The sequence below is a fragment of the Bipolaris oryzae genome (assembly GCF_000523455.1).
Source record: "Bipolaris oryzae ATCC 44560 unplaced genomic scaffold scaffold_32, whole genome shotgun sequence".
Classification (NCBI taxonomy): Eukaryota; Fungi; Ascomycota; class Dothideomycetes; order Pleosporales; family Pleosporaceae; genus Bipolaris; species Bipolaris oryzae.
The window spans coordinates 1-17,148 of NW_006911308.1; the positions used below are offsets into that span (position 1 = coordinate 1).

A 17,148-nucleotide genomic window follows, 5' to 3' on the forward strand; every position below is an offset into this window, starting at 1 on the left:
CCCCCCCCCCCCCCACATCCATACATCAACCCTCGCTCGCGAAGGTTGTTAAATCACTCAATCAACCTCATTTCCCCCCCCCCTTCCCCTCCCCTCGGCATAATTATCGGGCAGAATCCTTCTCCTCCCTCGTAAACACGACCTCGAGCTCGTCACCAACCCTGCCATTATCAATCTCGCCATCCCAAGGCACAAACGCAACCGAGGCACGCAGACCCCAGCGCTTACCCAGCTCCTTGCGCTGCTCGAGCGGAACCCGCGCTTTCATGCCCTCCCACACTGCACGAAACGCTTCACCCTGGCCCTGGCGCTCGTCTTCCTGACCCTCGTCGGGAGCATCGAACCACACGCCTTCATCTACCATGCGCACTAGGTCATCCGTCGGTTCCATCGACGCCCAGATATCCGTGGGGGCGTAGCGGACCCGCACTTCCTGGAGACTTGTCGTCGAGTTCGCAGCGCCAAGTGCATGCGGAGCAACCAGCATAAGTAGTGCGTGCACACAGACTTGGATCCAGTAGCGGATTTTCACGGGAAGCGCGTAGCCTGGGCGGGAGAGGTGGCGGTGGTGGTACGACTCGCGCGAGATGAAAGCCAAGGGGAGGGTTATGCTGGTTAGGGTGAAGGAAGGGGAGGAGAGGTAGGTAAATAAGGGTGTTACTTCGAGGGAGATGAGGAGGTCGAGTTTGCTGGATATATCGGCAGCAGAGGCTTCTTGGGCGGGATCGTGGTTGGGGTCGATGAATGGGTAGTGGGTTGAGAGACCGAAGGGGTCGTTTGCGTTGGGAGGCTGAGAGGGGGTGCGGTGGCGGAAGGAAGGGTATAGAGGCATATTTGGGGGGTCGTACAGATTGTCGTCGTAGTGCTGACCTTCGTGGTCGTATTCGTCGTAGTGGGCGTTGTAGTATGCGCCTCGGATGTAATCGACGTCAACTTCGACTTGGTCGTGCTCCCAGTAGTCATCGACTCGGGCCTCATCTCGTTCGGGAGGATAGTTGCGTAGGTTGGGGAGTGTCTCCCAGTTCAGCTGTATCTTTTTCAACCACTTGAGCCATTGTCTGCCAGGGCCATTTGGTTCTTCAATCTTTTCGAACAGAGTCTTGAGTACGAAGGGCCCGCAGCTGAGGTAGACGGTATGGTGCTTGAAGAGTACCTCGAGCGCTTCACGGGCGACCTGGCGGTTGAGGAGGAAATAGTCATGGCGAGTTATGAGAAGAATGGCAGCGGCGCTGGGCTGAAAGTACTTTAGGTTGCGCCGTTCAATAGGGCGCTGGCAACGGTGGTTTTGCGTGGCAAAGGCATAGTCATATATCTATTACCTTGTTAGTTGTACGGCAGAATATGGGTGTGTGCATGGATGATAGAGGTGAAGTGCGTACATGATCTCTGAGCTCCCGAGGAAGTTTAAGAAAAGGGAAGATGGCTTGTTGCGGCAGTGCATCCTCACCTTGGTGTTTTACTGCATCGACATGGTGCGTATCAACGGCGGCCATGGTGCGTCGCGTTCTTTTTTTTTCGTAATTTAATTCTCCGCTTCACGCGTCGTGTCGTGTTCCTGTCTGCAGACCAAGCCCTGCCCCGCAAGGCAGCAGCTAGGGAAGTGTTCCAGGTTCCCCGCCACGCCGATCCTCACGTGAGGGCCGATTTTCAGTGCCGACGCCACCCCTGTCGTGCGGCAGCATGGCGGTGCAAGCGTCTGACACAGAGCTTGGAAGAACGGGCCGACTTGTGCCTGTAATGACCTTCATGCGCGTAGCGTGCCGTCTTTTCGGGTCGCTAGTAGTCGCGTCAGTAGGGAGCCCTGAAGCGACAAGAGCCGTCGAGGCCGAGTCTCGTTGTGCTACTAGATTCGTGAGGCAATAGCCCCCTCCCCCGAGAAGGTTTCTCGACGCCCGGAGCTAACAACCAACCTTCTCTGAAGGTCTTAGTCAGTCGACGCCAAGCGGAACCTCCTCTACTCATGGTCGCACGGCATCTAGGTAGGACTTGGTCCATGTACATATGTCGTATCTATCTGCATATGCATGTACCACTCCAGTCTGTGGCCGGCGCTGCAGGGCCATTCGGCTCCTTTGATTGCAGATACGTAACGGTACATTGCCTGTTCAGGTACTGTCGCCACCCTCATCGGCCCATGGCACACCGAGTTTGTCACCAGCAAGCATGCAGAGACAAGGTGCAGAAATACACATGTATCAAGGACGGGTCGGCAGTCGTCTCATTTCGTCTGTCATGGCCCTATTAGCGCCGAGCTGACTGGATTGGACAGCACCAAACCAAATTAGCCAGCACCCCAAACTGGTTGAGCCCTTTGACAACCGAATGCCCTTGAATCAATGCATTGCGGAAGCTGTATACATACGGGTCGTGGGCCGAATAGGTTTTTTTTTGTTGCCAACCGACATTCAGCGTGTAATGACGGGCTTAGGCTTGTCTTGCATGTGTACTACCCCCAGCGCCCCCAACAGTTCCACCTACGAGCGGATACCAGCCGCTGGCAGGTTGACGCACTGTGTGGTGAGTGCACAACATCCGTCTTTTGACGCCCGTCTGCTGTGCGAATCTGGCGCATCTGGATAACGTGCCGGGCCATGTGATGATGATGATGATGCAGCAGAAAGAGGCTGTTGAAATGCTGCAGCGTCATGAGTGGCAGTACTGGGTATGCCGTGTTTGAAACTCTATCAACAAAAGGACCCTGAGCCATTCCTCTCTTGTGGGATGTAGTCCTGCATGTGCAACGGCGTCTGTGTCTGGTGAGGCGCACATCTCTTACATGCTAGTGATGCTGTGTTTGTAGCCCCAAGTGTTGACATCCATGTACAAAGCGGGACGGAACGGTAAAGACTGATGATGATTTGTTGCGTAGAAATGTTAGCTCCAGGGTGCTAGGGCCATGTGGACAATGTAATACTATTGGTATGATAATAATGATGTTGGTTATGATGATGACGGTGGAGGTGGTATCGTGATCAAGCGACCCACGGTACTGATGTGGAATTGCAGAGCACGCTAGTTAGACAGAGCAGATGGAGCAGTGTGCTGAGGTACAAGACATCAGGTGGCACCTGGCACAAGGCCGTTGTATGTGCGGTTGAATGTATGGACCCGGTGGTTGGGTCTGCGTGAGGTGGCACTGTCAAGTCGAGTAAAGTACGCACATAGTGAGGAGAGGACAACATATACAAATATGCATGGTGCAATAGAGGGCCGAAGTCGGCATGAGCCGAAAGAGCGACACGCGGTGCAAGAACAACTGTCACCGAGAATGCAGTCAGCAGCGAGGCCAGGCCGTGGGCCCATGTTAGGTGTTGGCCGCGAGACTAATGCTAGATTAATAGAAGCGGGTTTAGCCTTCCGTCGTGTCACCTCAGGATGGCACGGATACTGGATCTCGTCCGCGCCGGATGAGCGTAGTAGTGGGCACTGGGATGTCGATCAAGAAAGCAGGGACGAGTGAATGTTTGTGGATGGGATGGAGTGGATGGAGGATGCCAAGAGTGGCAGAAACACGGGACTGGCAGCGAATAGGACTACGGGCTCCGGGTAGAGTGGCATGATGTCTGGTGGCTGACGCATGCAATCCTGGCTTTGTCGGACGGCTTCTTCGAGGGCCCAAGGATGGAAACAGCAGGTCTGAAGGGCCATGGCCGAATAGTCTGCCTGGGCGCAACGGTCACTGGCGATCTGCGAGGAGGGCCCCCGGCACGACAGGCACGGGGCTAGCAGAGTATGGCAATGGTGAAGGCGAAGGCGACGGGATCTTGCCGACAGGGGTGCATGTGCTGCCACGGACGGATGCAGAGGCGAGGCGCGCGTGGTGAAGGAAGGGCGCGTGGATCGGGGTTATGGGGGGGGGAGGGGGAAGGGGAAGGGGAACGTGGAGGAAGAGGGTCCTGATAGCGCGGCATGGCTGCAGCTTGGGCGGCGAGGAGTGGCCACGTCGATTTTGTTTCGCGGCGGATGCAGCAGAGCGAGGGAGGGCGTAGGGTAGTGTAGCGTAGGGTAGCGTAGCGTAGGCGTGGATGCTGTCCTGTCCTATCCTGTCCTGTCCTGTTCTGTCGCAGAATTTGCTTGGGCTCGGCGCACTCGCCGGTTGGGTAGCATGTGCAGAGGGACATGTGGGACCTCGTGGCGGTACAGCGGGCAGCGGGCTAGCACCACGCACACGGCTTGGGCGACGGTGACGACAAAAGGACCAGGCTCTGCCATGTTCGCATCCCGCGTTGCGCCCGCCCGCCGTCGCAAGTGGGAAGTAAGTAGGAGGCATGATGGTATTGAGAATGGTCGTGGTGCCGTCTGCTCGCCTGTCGCTGTGCTGCCATGCTGTCTGTCGTATACATGTACCGTATACACTGTACATATAGCATATACTATTACATAGTAGGCACTCTGCGCCGCACCACCCCCTCCACCCCTTGGCCGCCCCGAGTCAATCCGCATCCCCCGTCTGGAGCAGAGTCGGTAGCGCGGGCACCAGTTCACGCGTCGAGACAGGGTGCCCATATTAAAGTGCAGCTAGCCGCCGCTAGACGGGCTGCTGAGATACACGAGGCCTCGATTGAACGATTTCCCACGTGTGGCTCGCTCGTGTGCTCGGCGCCAGCATATCCATTAATTGGCTGTGCCCTGGCCCAAGGACCCTCACCCATACTCGACTCTCTCCGTTCTCTACAAGGCCTCGTCCGACGGTCGTACACTTGCTCCCTGACCGCCAACCGCCGGCTGCTCGCTGCTTTGTTGTTGTGCTGCCCGCTGCCCGCTTGTGTTCCCACCCCAGCGTCCTTGGAACTGCCTGGGGCCGTCTATGCAAGGCACCACTGCTGCTGCTGCTGTTGCTGTCCCGTCCTTCTCTCTCCCTCTCTCCCCCTCTCCTCCCTGCCCGGCTCCCTATCCTTGTTCTTGTTCTTGTTCTTCTGCCGCTGCCGCCGCTGCTGCTGCTACTTCTTATTATTCGGCCCCTTCGTTCTTTTTTCCCCACCTTCTTCGCGACATGCACCCGACCTGCTTGTCTGCCGAGTGTGCTTAACGCCCCCCGGGTGCATTCTTCGGTCTCACGCGCCCTGGCCCTTACAGAAATCTGCCACCCGCATTCGACTTTCTTTTCACGCCTCGCCTCGCCTCATCTCATCGCACCTGAGCCTAGCAAGACGTCAACTCGTCGTGTGTACCACGGCAGCTCCACGCCACCCTCCTCTTCGTCCAGCGAGTCGGCCCAGCCGGTCCACCTCTTGCTCGAGCGCCCGCCACGACGCCTCGCTTGACGCCTGAGTGCCGCAGTCCCTCTCTCCGTCGTGCCGATCGCAAATCCCACCATCTGGACGCCTTGGACCAATTGCGCCTGCCAGCAACCACTCCCACACGCTCTCGTGGCAGCATTGCACCCGCCGCACCCTCCTTTTTTTTTCTGTCCTGCCCTCGTGCTGCCTCTGGCGTCATAGCCGTTGGTGCTGCTGTCGCCATCGCTGGTGCTGCTGTTGCTGTCGCTGTCGACGCAATTCAACGTGTGGCGTGCGCGCGCCCTCCCGCGTGTCTCGTCGCATCGCGCTTGCCCTCTGAGTCGGTGCCAGTCTGGCTTGGCGTAGCTTTATCCTGTCCTGCCCCACTTCATCGCCTGCCATTCTCTCGTTGGAGCAGGTGCAAAGCAGTATCCCCTGCTCAGCTCGACTATCCTTCCCACCCCGCCTCGCTCTGACTTCTCCGTTCCACGCTTCTACTATCCGTCGATCTTTGGGAACAGGTCCCCTTTATTTCTCAATCATTACTTTTGGACCCTCTTCCAGACCCTGGGTCCTGCCCTGACCCGTTACCACTTGCACGCCACCCTGTCAGCCTCCCTATTGGTCCTGTCTCGCATCACCATTCAACCCTGTGGCACATTGCTCTACCAAGAGACGTTTTTCGCTAACGCAGAGGCCACACTGTCCGTTACTATTAAACAGCTCGCTCGTGAGCAAAGCCCACAGCCATGGATTCATCAGCCCAACCGCGAGTGCAGCATGGCAATGGTGTGCATGGTAAACTGCCTCAAGGACAGCAATCACTGCCACCATTATCAACCCTCACAAACGGCTTGCCTACGGCCGAACACAGCCCGGCACAACCAAAGCAACAAATGGACAGCCGGGACATCCGCGACTCGGGAAATTGGTCCATTGCTCCAAGCAAACGTGAGTATCCAACACCACCTGCCTGTCACCTACACGTTGTCCTAACGTGCACGCCAGACTCATCTACTGTCTCTCAGCACATGGGGCTGCAGGTGCAAACTCTTCTGAACCCTTCCGATGATTCACCCTCGCGTGCATCGATACCAGAGACACCATCGTCGGCAAGGTATCCTTCTGGCTTCTCTCAGTCTTCACAGCCAAGTGCTTTGCCATCTCTCAACCAAGGGTTTGACAACAGGCTAAGTGTTGATGCTAGCTCACATCTAGAATCTCGTCGCAGCAGTGTAGACAGCCGCATGAATGTTGGTATGGGCCATCTCAGCATCCATCCACAATCGCCGTACGAGAGCCAGAATGCATCCCGGGTTTCCCTTGTCTCGAATTTGCAGCAGCAACGAGGCATTGCAAACCCCGAGTCGCGCCCCAATGGCACTTCTCCTCTGTCGCCGAATCGCAATGGTCCACGTGCCAACCACCCTCCACGGCGCGCCCCCGTCATTACCCCAAACCCCAAGAGTGTATCTGGAGCCCCTAATCCTACCGCCTCGGCACCGACCAAGGGATATGCTTGGGCCTTTCCAGCAGACGATTTTGAGCATGAGGACAAAAGAGCATCGAGTAGTGGTGAGTCTAGCATTGATCGCTCAAATGTGCCTTCGCGTCAGAACAGTATTGCAACTTCAATCAATAGTAGTATATACACCACTGACTCAAGATTACCCCAAGGCCAACAGCGGCTAGATGACGGCATGTATCTCAGTCTGTTTCATGTGACATTACTGACTGATGTGTAGACATTCCAAGTACCCATCATCATTCTATGCAACATCGTAGCGTTACGAATCTTCAGAGCATAGATCCCAGCAATCCTTTGACTCCTGGTGGCGGAAGCTATAGCCGGACACCCGAGCTTCGCGTGAGCCACAAAATGGCTGAGAGGAAGCGCAGAAGCGAGATGAAGACTTTGTTTGATGACCTAAACAACATCTTGCCCAACTCGCCAGGCAGCAAATCAAGCAAGTGGGAGATACTTACCAAAGGTAAGCTTTGTCACGGCCTCTCCCATGTATCTTCCTAACAAATTACCAGCCATCGAGTACATACGAAATCTCACCAGAGCACATCAGACTGCTCGCGAAGAGATTAGTCGCTTGCGACCTGACGCTGAATATTGTCGACGGGCCCAAGAAGAGAACGAGTTACTTCGCTCCGAATTGACAGCCGTATGGAACGCTCTTCGTCGTGTTGACCCCAACAATGCACACGTCTATGGAAGTATGACTGGTCATCTCGCCCAGGGGCATCCTACAACGCCTGGTTCTGCCACCACCGTGCTCCCACCACTTCAGCAACAGCAACAGCAACAGCAACAGCAGCAACAACAACAACCGCCGCCAGCTTCGTGGGTGCCGCCGCATGCGAATGCCATGCAGGGCGTAGAGTTTGGTGGGATGCGCCCATATGAACATTCACATCGCTAAAACCCTATCTTTCTTCCACCTCTGTCAGGCTGAGTGCTTCTGCTCAACAGCTTGTCTTGGGCTCTATCCCACACAGTTTGCGGACGGACAAACACTTGCGCAATCGTTGTCGATATAGCGCCGGATCCAGTCACGCCACATTTATGGGATGTTGGCCTTAACCTTTTTTTTGCTCTTTCTTATCGGGGGGTTCGAGGCGGGTGTACTTTCCAGTGTTATTCCAACATGCGTACATGCCTTGGTTGGCGCTAGGCCAACTGAATCCCCCTGAGCGTGGCGTTAATTACTTTCAAATGTGCTTTACGACCTTTTTCAGCATGGAAAAACTTCTCGTAGCATGGCCCTTTGCGGCCGTTTCTTTTTCGTTCTCCCAGGGTGAAGGGGGAGGGCATTTTTTATTTCTACTATATGAGCATAGGGGCATCATCTATCTGCAGGAGGGGCAGTAATTACCCGGCAAGCTGGACAAAAATTTATACGCCATATATTTCCAAGGGTGGATTCAAAAGATGAGAAAAACTTTTCAAAAAGGCATATGTTGGCTTGTACTTCTAGTATATCACTGAAAATGGGCGGATGCTCTGTATTTACCATAGCCTTGAAAACAACTAAGGTCAATATTGTTTGTGCCACGGTTTTATGGTGATTGGTTGTTACGTATGCGTTATTGTCCTTCTACCATGGTTTTTAGGACCTAACGAGGTTAAGGATAGCAACTATGCTGGAATTAGTAGCGCTCGGATTGGTGTTACTGGGATGGTGGGATTCCCTAAAAAGTTTCACGCAGTCCTCTACTGGAGGCGGCGGTCTTGTACTGTATCTCTTTAATGACCCCCATCTAACGTTAATAGATGAAATTTTTTTCTTCTTTCAAATACCATTACTTTTTCTTTTCACACCATTTAAGTCTGTGTTTGGAAAAAAATCGTATTATACGCATCCACAACTCTCTCTCTCTCTTATACCTCCTGTTTTGCCATATCTTAACTCACTCGACAACCCAAGGATGTATCCCGATCCACACACACACACACACACACACACACACACACACAATCTCTCTCTCTCTCTCCCCCTACTTCACTTTGGACAACCTCTTCATCATCCCCTACCCTTCTTTTCGTTCTAATCTGGTTTACCAGCTTGAACCGTGCTACCCCAATCCACCAGCCTGAGAGTCTCCACACACACCGTGCCTCCAGTAGGATGAGTCTGTATCCTATACTGGAGCATATCCGCTATATATATATATCCGTTTTGTATGCCTCCTAGCCTAGAAAAAAATTAAGAGAGTAATATTGTTGGAATAGACTTGCAATTAAATGCACCAAAAAACCCCCCCAGGTCTCGCGCTGATATTTCTCTCCCTTCTTAGGCAAAAACACATGGTACTCATTCGTAAGTTAATAATTCGATAGTAGTAGCATTCGTGTGTGATGAAAACATTGAAATGAATGTTGTATAAAGACATCTATACTAAAGCTTTTTTGCCCTCGTATATACGATAAGATATATATATATATATTTCACACGTGCAATATACATTGTTGCAATCGAGAAGTTTCAGACATCACAGGTAACCCGTACCACCTTTTTCTTTTCTCCGGTAGTGCAGAGGACGTTATCGTCGTCATCGGCGGCGGCGGCGGCGGCAGCGATAGCACACCAATTGCTCATACCGCTGAAAAAAGTTTAATCAGTAAATCCCCATTATTAATTATTAGTAAAAAATCATCGCAGCATTGCTACTCAACGAGTTAGATGAAAACCCCCCCAAGAGAGGAAATCCATATTTTGGGAAAAAACAACAACACACACACACACACTTGCCACGCATATTGTGTAACAACCACAGACACACAGACACACAGATACACAGACACAGACAAAGTTAAATTTTAGTTCTATTTTTTTAAAAAAGAAAAAAAAATTCCCGCAGATTCCGATCAACCAAGTATACATTCTTAGTCCCCTTTTGTGTGTGTGTGTGTGTCCTTTGCCACACTACTACTACTACTACTATTACTACTATAATACATACCACCCCTTAGTCCCTTTTTTTGGGCCCCCCCTCCCCAAAAAAAACCTAAACTTCTTTTATAAAGTTCAAGGCGTCCAGCCCTTTTCCCCCCCACCATCATCATCACCATCACCACCACCACGTGTCTCAAACTCTCTTTTCCCTTGCCCTCCCATAATCTCTCTCACTTTAGGTTTCGGAGCAGAGCGCAAGACCAGGGGTTGGGGTTTAGTGAGTGGGTATGTATGAGTGTGTGAGCCTAGGTCAAGGCGTCCAGGCGAGTCAGGCATTGATTGGCATGGGGGACATTGCCATTACTCGGGTATCCGTTTTTTTTTCACCCCCTCCCAACCCCCAGTTTGTGGCTGAAAAGGGAAGGTGGGCCAGTTTCAAAGAGGAAAAAAAAACAGACTAAATGATAAGCAGTAGGAGGATTAAAGGAAAAAAATAAATAAATCGCTCTTTGCCCTGCTTAGGGGAGAAGGGGGAGGGGCAGTTTTTCCTAAGAGAAAGAAAAGCGAATTAGAGCAGGGAGGTTTGGCAAGGGAGGGGAAAAAAAGAGGAATAAGCCAGATCTGGAAATGGAAGAAACAAGGTATATAGATAGCTCGATGCAAAGTCAGATTGAGTAATGCTGAATGAACAAAATATAGTATTGTAATGCAAAAGACAATTTGGCTATCAAGACCGCCAAAAAAGGGTATGTCATTAAATCCAATAAGAACGAGAAGATGGATAGCTTCTCGGAAACTTTTCTATACTATTTAAAGAAGAGAAAAACGATAGCAGTCTAACCACGGTGCAAAATAGTGTCCAGAGGATTCTTGACCCTAAAGCCCAACTTCTTGTTCATCTGCTTCTTCTCCGTCTTGTTCATAAGTCCCTTTGCCTTGATACCACGTTCCTTCCTCAGCTTCTGGAGTGCTTCTTCTGTCATTTCTTGGCGGAGCATCTGCTCGACGACTAGTGTCTTGCGGCTGCGTCGGTCACCTCGACCAATGAGAATGCCGGCAGTAATGTTGCATGTCAGACTGAAGCTGAGGATGATGGCAGTGACTTCTTTGGGCCGATTCTTGTAGTAGATTCCCCACGTAGTGCCACCAAGGGCACATTGGAACATGGAGTGGAAGTCGAGAAGGACGATAATGGTGATGAGCAGGCGAATGGAAAAGGCATGGTGCGTATATGTTTCGTGAGGCCGATAGAACGTATGCGATTTGGCCAACTTGCCCTGGTGATGTTCCAGTTTCTTTTGTTCCTCCGCAGTCAACACAGGTGTTTCTATATCTTCTTCTGTCGCTTCTCCAGTTTCCCAGGCAGAAGATGGTGGCATAGATGGCAGTTCGTTGTGATCCTTCAGATCCTTTAGGCCCCTCTCTTTGCGGATCCTCCAGGTTTTGTGCGCGTAGTAGGCGACAAAAGCCATGTGGTAAGTGTCGACAAGACGGAAGGGAAACATGGTGATTCCAACCACACAAAACAGAGCAGTAAGAATCTGGTCGGCGATTTCGACAAAATAATCTTGTCGGTGGCCGACATAGATCCAACCGATAAGAAACAGAACCCATGCTGCTCCCCAAAAGGTAATGAGGAAGAAGTACAACGTGACAATAAAGCCAAGCGGGTTGCGGACGTAGCGCCCGAAACCCTTCATGGTCCGCTTAAACTTTGCGCGTCGCGAGTGGAGGAGGTGGCGCACATGGTCATCGAGGGCTGCCTTCTCCTCGTCTGTCCATCCTGTCAAGGAGGCCCCGTGAGGGAGTACGGCATAGTGGTGACCGGGGCCTTCCTCCATAGTGGACAGAACCGAGTCGATTGAGTTTCGGCGAAGCAACTCACCATCATCGCCGCGTGCATCGCTAGTTGGTCGTCCTGCTTCGCCCGTTCGTGTCGTTTCTGCATTTTTTGCCCTCCTAGTCGTACCCATTTCTTCGTCTGATGAGTCTGAGTCAGTCTGTACCAGATCGTATGTAGGCTGGCGGTTGTAGAGCCAGGGCAGATTGGGTATAAACAGCGAGTTTTGAACATTGTTTAGTGTTGTCAGGGTGGATATTTCAGGGTCTGGGAATTGCATTAGCCTACGATAGTGAATCGTTGAGAGGCCACTAACCGATGACATCGAGTACGTCAACGACATTATCGCCCATCATGCTTTGACGGGGGGTCTTCTCGCTGCGGCGCATAAGGAAGGCTGAAGATGTCCGAGTAAGGCCTCTTCGTGGGTTACTAGTACCTTCAGCCGGCGCAGGAGCGTTGCCAGAAAAGGGGGCCGTAGCTTGTGAATCATATTCGCGCAATGGCTGTAAATGTGACGTTCCTGTCAGTTGAGGCCGCAGAGCATTGTCATTGAACATGGCTTGTGGAGGCGGGCGCGGCTCGGAACTGCTTCGCCTACGGCCACCTTGCCATGCATCGTCGACAGCTAGAGCTTGATGTGAAGAAGGAGCGGGCGCTACATCGGCCTCTGGGATAGTCTGTGAAGTGTTTGCAGGTGGGTGTGAGGATCTCTGGGTGCGGACTGAGGAACTGCGTAATCTCAGGGGATACGACGGCGCTTGGTGCACGCGCTGTGGTGCAGCCGAAGGTTGAGGCGTAGGAATGTGGGTGGTGGTGGTAACGGTAGGGTGAGTGATGGTAGTTGAACCTTCTGGAGAGTGGTGCAGCGTGGTCCCCTGTCCCGGGGTAGTGTGAGTAGTTGAGACAGTAGTAGTATGGGGGCCAGAGGTGGTAGTGGTGGTAGTAGTCGAAGTGGTGGGCGATGCCTGTGGGGGGCCTTGGTCGTCTTGCCTGGGTTCCATGGTTGCAGTAGTCACGACGGGTGTTTCCCCAGATCAAAAAAAGCGTGGGAAACAGAGGAGCCGGGCTAGGGAAGTAGAAGGGCAGATGGTTGAGTGCAGCGCTTTCTAAGCGTGCGTCTGTCCGGTCGCAACCGGCAAGAGTGAGAGCTTAGTTGATGGTTCAGTAAGCAGGCGGCGCGTGAACCCTGTGGCAGCGAGCAGGCTAGGGCGACGCTAGGAAGGGGGAGAGCAGCGTGTGCACATATGCGGATGCAAGGCGTCCTGAAAAGGGTGTAGACAAAGGATTTAAGGGAGTCGGCATGTATGTGGTCTTTGTAGTGGTGTGGCTGGAGGATGGGCGGCAGCGTATACGGGTAGGGCTCGCCACAGCCACTCCGCGACGGCCGGCGCCCGGACCAAAGAGCAGCCGGAAACTTTGCGTCATAAACACGCTGGCCGTGCGGGGTGTGCAAATATTGTTTTTGCACAGTCACAGTGCCGCCAGCTACTGGGGGTAGTGTAGATCCATAAGCACATGTACTCATATTACTGCTTGATTACATCTACGACGCATCCCATGTATATATAAACACGCGCTGTAACGTGATGTGCCGCCAGAAGATAAACGAGCCGTCACCCTGGTCATGTGCTAGCGTGCCAGCGTCCCGCATCCTCCATGGGCTCTAGTCTAGCCTTGACAGCATACTCGTACTGTACATATGCATACAAGCAGCAAGCTACGGCAGCCGAAGACGCGACATATGCTCTCGGTTGGCTGGTCCAGTCGGAGACAAGATTGCCCAACACTCCCAGTATGACTATGCTTGTCATCCACTTGGGCATCGTCAACACCAAGTCAGCGTATCCATCTAGTCGAGATTCTATGAAAAATCGTATTACGCTGGTGCTGATATCTCGTAGGAACGGATGCTCGTTTTGGTGGGCTAGCCCGCTTGGCCTGGGTTTTCCAGTTCCACCGATCGACCGAGACCGAGAGGCATGGCCATTTTCTCCGCAGTCATGTGCTAGGATGGTGTATTACTACGAACCCCCTAATGTGTACATGTAATCCACGGCACCTCTGTGCTTATGCCGCCGCTCCATGCTTTCTCTCAAAGCCCACCATCTCGCCAGAAATCCACAGGCGAGGCGAGTGTTTACCAAATGCGGCAAGCTTGCGATAGGGCTGAGACGCGTCTCTGCCTTGGCCCGTCACGCTTTGGCCAATGCTGTGACGCAACAGTCCCACGCCTGCTGTCCCCATCTGTGCCTGAAACAGGCCCGCCTTTGCGCCTCAACATTTATAGTACTCAGGCCCTCTCTTCCCACCTATCGCCATTACATCCCACCTCTCTCCACTATGAAGCCCATTCACGCCCTCTTGCCGGGCCTTATGGCTGTCAGCCATGTTGCTGCGGCACCCCAGCAGGCTGTCCTTGACGCGTTGTCCAAACCATCCACCAAGCCTGTAGGAGTCGGCCACTTCAGCGAATGGAGCCGCCAGACCAAGAAGGAGTTTTTGATCGATTGGCAAGCTGGAAAAGAGTCGGAATGGATTTTGGTCCAGGGCAATGAGGGCGGTGACATGGACTCGATGACTGCAGCTCTGACCTGGGCATACCACCTCGAACATGCCACCATGAACACCTCCAACCCTCTCAAGGCCATTGCCCTGCTGCAGACCCCGTCCCATGCCCTTGATCTGAGGCCCGAGAACAAGCTGGCCCTGGACAATTCGCAAATGACGCCTGGCCACGAGGACCTACTGACACTGGACGAACTGCCCGAAGATCCAGAGACATTGAGCACCAAGCTCAAGGGCATTGTCCTCGTCGACCACTCGGAACCCCTCAAGAAATGGTCAGCCGCCAAGATTCTGAGTATTTTTGACCACCACAAAGACCGTGGTACCGCGCCAGACGCTGATCCCCGTGTCTTTGAGACGGCGGCGAGTTGCACAACCCTCGTCGCCCGTCAAATGCTCGACGAGTTGGAGAAGCTGGACGAAGAATACCACATGCCACACGAGCTCCTCGAACTCATTCTCAGCGCCATTGCCATTGACTCTGGCGGCCTCACAGGCGACAAGACCACCAAAGCCGACATTGAGATTTCCAAGCGCATCCTCGCACGCAGCAACTGGAGGGACGACGACCTCAAAGACGTCATGGAGGACCTCGACGACGAGCTCACCAAAGCCCAAAAGGACATTGACAACCTCGGCCTCTACGACCTCCTCCGCCGCGACTGGAAGTCCGACGCGATCGACACGCCTTCTCCACGCACTCCCGCCATAAGCGTCGGCTTCGCATCCATCCCTTACTCCATGGACGAGCAAATCCTCAAGACGGAGTTCCAAGAGCTATTCGGTACGTTTTCAATTACCCCTCCCCCCTTTTTTTACCACCCCCAAAAAGTCTCAGAACTAACAATTTTTTGCAATAGACTGGTTCGCCATCCACGCTGCCTGGACCGCCCAAGCCAACGTCGATGTCTCCGTCTCAATCAACAAGTACAAGAAGCACTACAAAGACGGCTCCAAGGAGAAAATCAGGGAAATCGTACTTGTTGTCCGCGACGATGTCCGGATTGATCAGGACCAAGCAAATTCGCTCTTCGAGCTTGTCAAGGACGCCATTGAAAATAACAATGAGGGAGTTGATTTCCAGCCGTGGCACAGGGCGGATGAGTTGGCGCCGAGACAGATGGTTTGGCAGCATAGATCGGATGCGGGTAGGAAGGTCATTAAGCCGCTTGTCGAGGAAGCTATCATGGAATGGGACTGAAAGAAAGGAAAACGCGTCTGGGAGATGGAGGACTTGCAAAGTTACCCTGTTGTCATCATCATCGCTGTATACCTATGTGTATTGTCTTTGGAGGCCTCTGGATTAGGCTTATCAAATACCACGATTATTGCTATGACGAAAAATGAGAACTTGATATCATGATTCATGTCTCTCTCTCTTATGCTACGTGAGCAGAGCCTTCATCGCTATGCAAAACAACAGTGTCCATCAAAATGAGCAAAGCCTCCATCGCTATGCAAAATTGAACGGCCGGACAAAATCCAAAAAAACAAACAAACAAGAAAAACAAAACTTATACACGGTGCGAAGCGAACCTCACATTACCCCCCAATCCCAGCAAGATATATATCTCCTCAAGCCCGGCTGTGTTCCGGAAACTCCACCCCGTGAGAGCCTTCCCTTGCAGGCGGCTGGAACTCGAACGGGGGATCGATTCCTTCATTCAAGCCAAATGGCGAGGTGAAATAAACTACTGGAGTGGGTCGTGATGATGTGAAAGTCGAAGTGAAAAAAAACCGGATATTCAGAAATCCAGATATTCAAAAGCCCAGGAATCCTGGAAAAACAATAACAATCGAAAAAAAAACTTTATAAAAAAAGCGCCGCCCAGATGCCGGAAAAAAACGAGAGGGGGTATCACATCATTCCAAACGCCAAAATTAACATATGCTGCGTAACCATATCCGTCTAAGGGCGCTACCGGGGGCGGACGCTACGCGCAGCAGGAGCGGGCTTGCGCGCGTTGGCTGCATTGTTCTTGGGAGAGAGTACATGGCCGCCCGCAGCAGGCTTGGTGCGAGATCCAGCCCGAGTCGAACGTGTGGTGCCAGTGCTTGTCGTCGTCTTGTCGGCCTTTTCAGGTTTCTCGGCTGCGGCCTTGGGAGCAACATTTCTAGTGCGCTTCTTGGGCACAGGCAATTCAGAGTTTTCCTTGTCCTCGCCAGACATTTCGTCGCTGCTGCGCTTCTTGGCTCGGGCCGTCTTTGTTGCTTTGGCATATGTAGGGACAGTCTTGGTATTGGTAGTCTTGGTGTTGGAAGTGGACTTGATGCGCACTTCTGGCGAGGATGCGGGTCGTGAGGAAGGCGCGCTGGGTACAGCATTGCGAGGTTTGCGGCCAGCAGTGCCAGTACCGGCTGTTTTCTTGGTGGCGGCAGTAGCGGTAGTCGCTGTTGTTGCGATGGCGGTTGTAGTTGTGACCTTGGTTGTTGTGGCAGGCGCGGTGATGAGTTGTATTGGTGCTGATGCCTTGAGGAGGTTGGCGAGTGTGGTTTGGCGCGTCACGACCGGGATGCGGTTGACGCGTCGCTCGAGGCGCGACTGCATACTGGCGCACTGAGCCTCGCATTGGGCTCGTAGCTTCTCAATGCGCGAGTTGAGTTCGATTTGGAGGTTTGCAAGCATATTGGCCTTGGCCTCAGCTGTAAGTCCGCTGGCAATGTTGTTCATGATGATGTTGGAGGTGACGCGTGAACAGCCACCAGGTTAATGGCGGTAAAGGGTATGAAGAGAAGTCTTCAGAAAATTCCTTAGAGTCTCGGAGAGACCTTTTGGTAGTCCTAAGAAGCCTTGGTGTCGTCGTTGCGATTGAAGCTGTGTACTTCAGGTGCTGGGTCCAGAGAGTAAACAACGCGTACTAGGCCGCGACGCTGACAATGGAAGAGCAGATAGAAGCTGAGAAAAAACGTCGCGAGGCTATCTGGTACCTTTTACAGCAGCTGAGAGAGTTTTCGGGCTCTTCTGGTGTGGCTGTGGGTGGTGTGGGTTGCGGCTTCTGTCTGGTGTGGGATGGTGGAGGAAGGAAGGATGGACAGTTGGGGGGTTTTGTACTTATACTTACGCCAAGGTTGCGAGTTACCTCCAGGCTTCACATATCATGAAATAATAATAATT

General features: G+C 52.8%; 7 protein-coding genes across 7 annotated transcripts; 2 read left to right on the forward strand and 5 right to left on the reverse strand.

Annotated features, from left to right (window-relative positions):
- Positions 1 to 103: 103 nt before the first annotated feature.
- On the reverse strand, positions 104 to 1,493 carry COCMIDRAFT_3382 (uncharacterized protein; the record flags this gene model as incomplete). Its single annotated transcript, XM_007687615.1, has 2 exons — positions 104 to 1,312; positions 1,380 to 1,493. 2 exons carry the CDS (start codon positions 1,491 to 1,493, stop codon positions 104 to 106), a joined length of 1,323 nt encoding a protein of 440 aa, XP_007685805.1.
- A 2,183-nt stretch (positions 1,494 to 3,676) lies between these two features.
- COCMIDRAFT_24459 (uncharacterized protein) lies at positions 3,677 to 4,270 on the reverse strand (the record flags this gene model as incomplete). The annotated part of the gene is made up of 1 exon (XM_007687638.1): positions 3,677 to 4,270. One exon carries the CDS (start codon positions 4,268 to 4,270, stop codon positions 3,677 to 3,679), a length of 594 nt encoding a protein of 197 aa, XP_007685828.1.
- An 872-nt stretch (positions 4,271 to 5,142) lies between these two features.
- COCMIDRAFT_24460 (uncharacterized protein) lies at positions 5,143 to 5,463 on the reverse strand (the record flags this gene model as incomplete). The annotated part of the gene is made up of 1 exon (XM_007687639.1): positions 5,143 to 5,463. The coding sequence occupies one exon, from the start codon at positions 5,461 to 5,463 to the stop codon at positions 5,143 to 5,145; it is 321 nt and encodes a 106-aa protein (XP_007685829.1).
- Positions 5,464 to 5,968: 505 nt separating this feature from the next.
- COCMIDRAFT_89521 (uncharacterized protein) lies at positions 5,969 to 7,651 on the forward strand (the record flags this gene model as incomplete). The annotated part of the gene is made up of 4 exons (XM_007687662.1): positions 5,969 to 6,170; positions 6,228 to 6,929; positions 6,965 to 7,210; positions 7,260 to 7,651. The coding sequence occupies 4 exons, from the start codon at positions 5,969 to 5,971 to the stop codon at positions 7,649 to 7,651; spliced, it is 1,542 nt and encodes a 513-aa protein (XP_007685852.1).
- A 2,810-nt stretch (positions 7,652 to 10,461) lies between these two features.
- On the reverse strand, positions 10,462 to 12,469 carry COCMIDRAFT_3384 (uncharacterized protein; the record flags this gene model as incomplete). Its single annotated transcript, XM_007687616.1, has 2 exons — positions 10,462 to 11,732; positions 11,782 to 12,469. The coding sequence occupies 2 exons, from the start codon at positions 12,467 to 12,469 to the stop codon at positions 10,462 to 10,464; spliced, it is 1,959 nt and encodes a 652-aa protein (XP_007685806.1).
- A 1,339-nt stretch (positions 12,470 to 13,808) lies between these two features.
- COCMIDRAFT_3385 (uncharacterized protein) lies at positions 13,809 to 15,234 on the forward strand (the record flags this gene model as incomplete). The annotated part of the gene is made up of 2 exons (XM_007687617.1): positions 13,809 to 14,817; positions 14,894 to 15,234. The coding sequence occupies 2 exons, from the start codon at positions 13,809 to 13,811 to the stop codon at positions 15,232 to 15,234; spliced, it is 1,350 nt and encodes a 449-aa protein (XP_007685807.1).
- Positions 15,235 to 16,167: 933 nt separating this feature from the next.
- COCMIDRAFT_77761 (uncharacterized protein) lies at positions 16,168 to 16,704 on the reverse strand (the record flags this gene model as incomplete). The annotated part of the gene is made up of 1 exon (XM_007687663.1): positions 16,168 to 16,704. A coding segment is annotated over one exon (537 nt), but the record flags the coding sequence as incomplete, so codon positions are not given.
- Between the last annotated feature and the right edge of the window lie 444 nt (positions 16,705 to 17,148).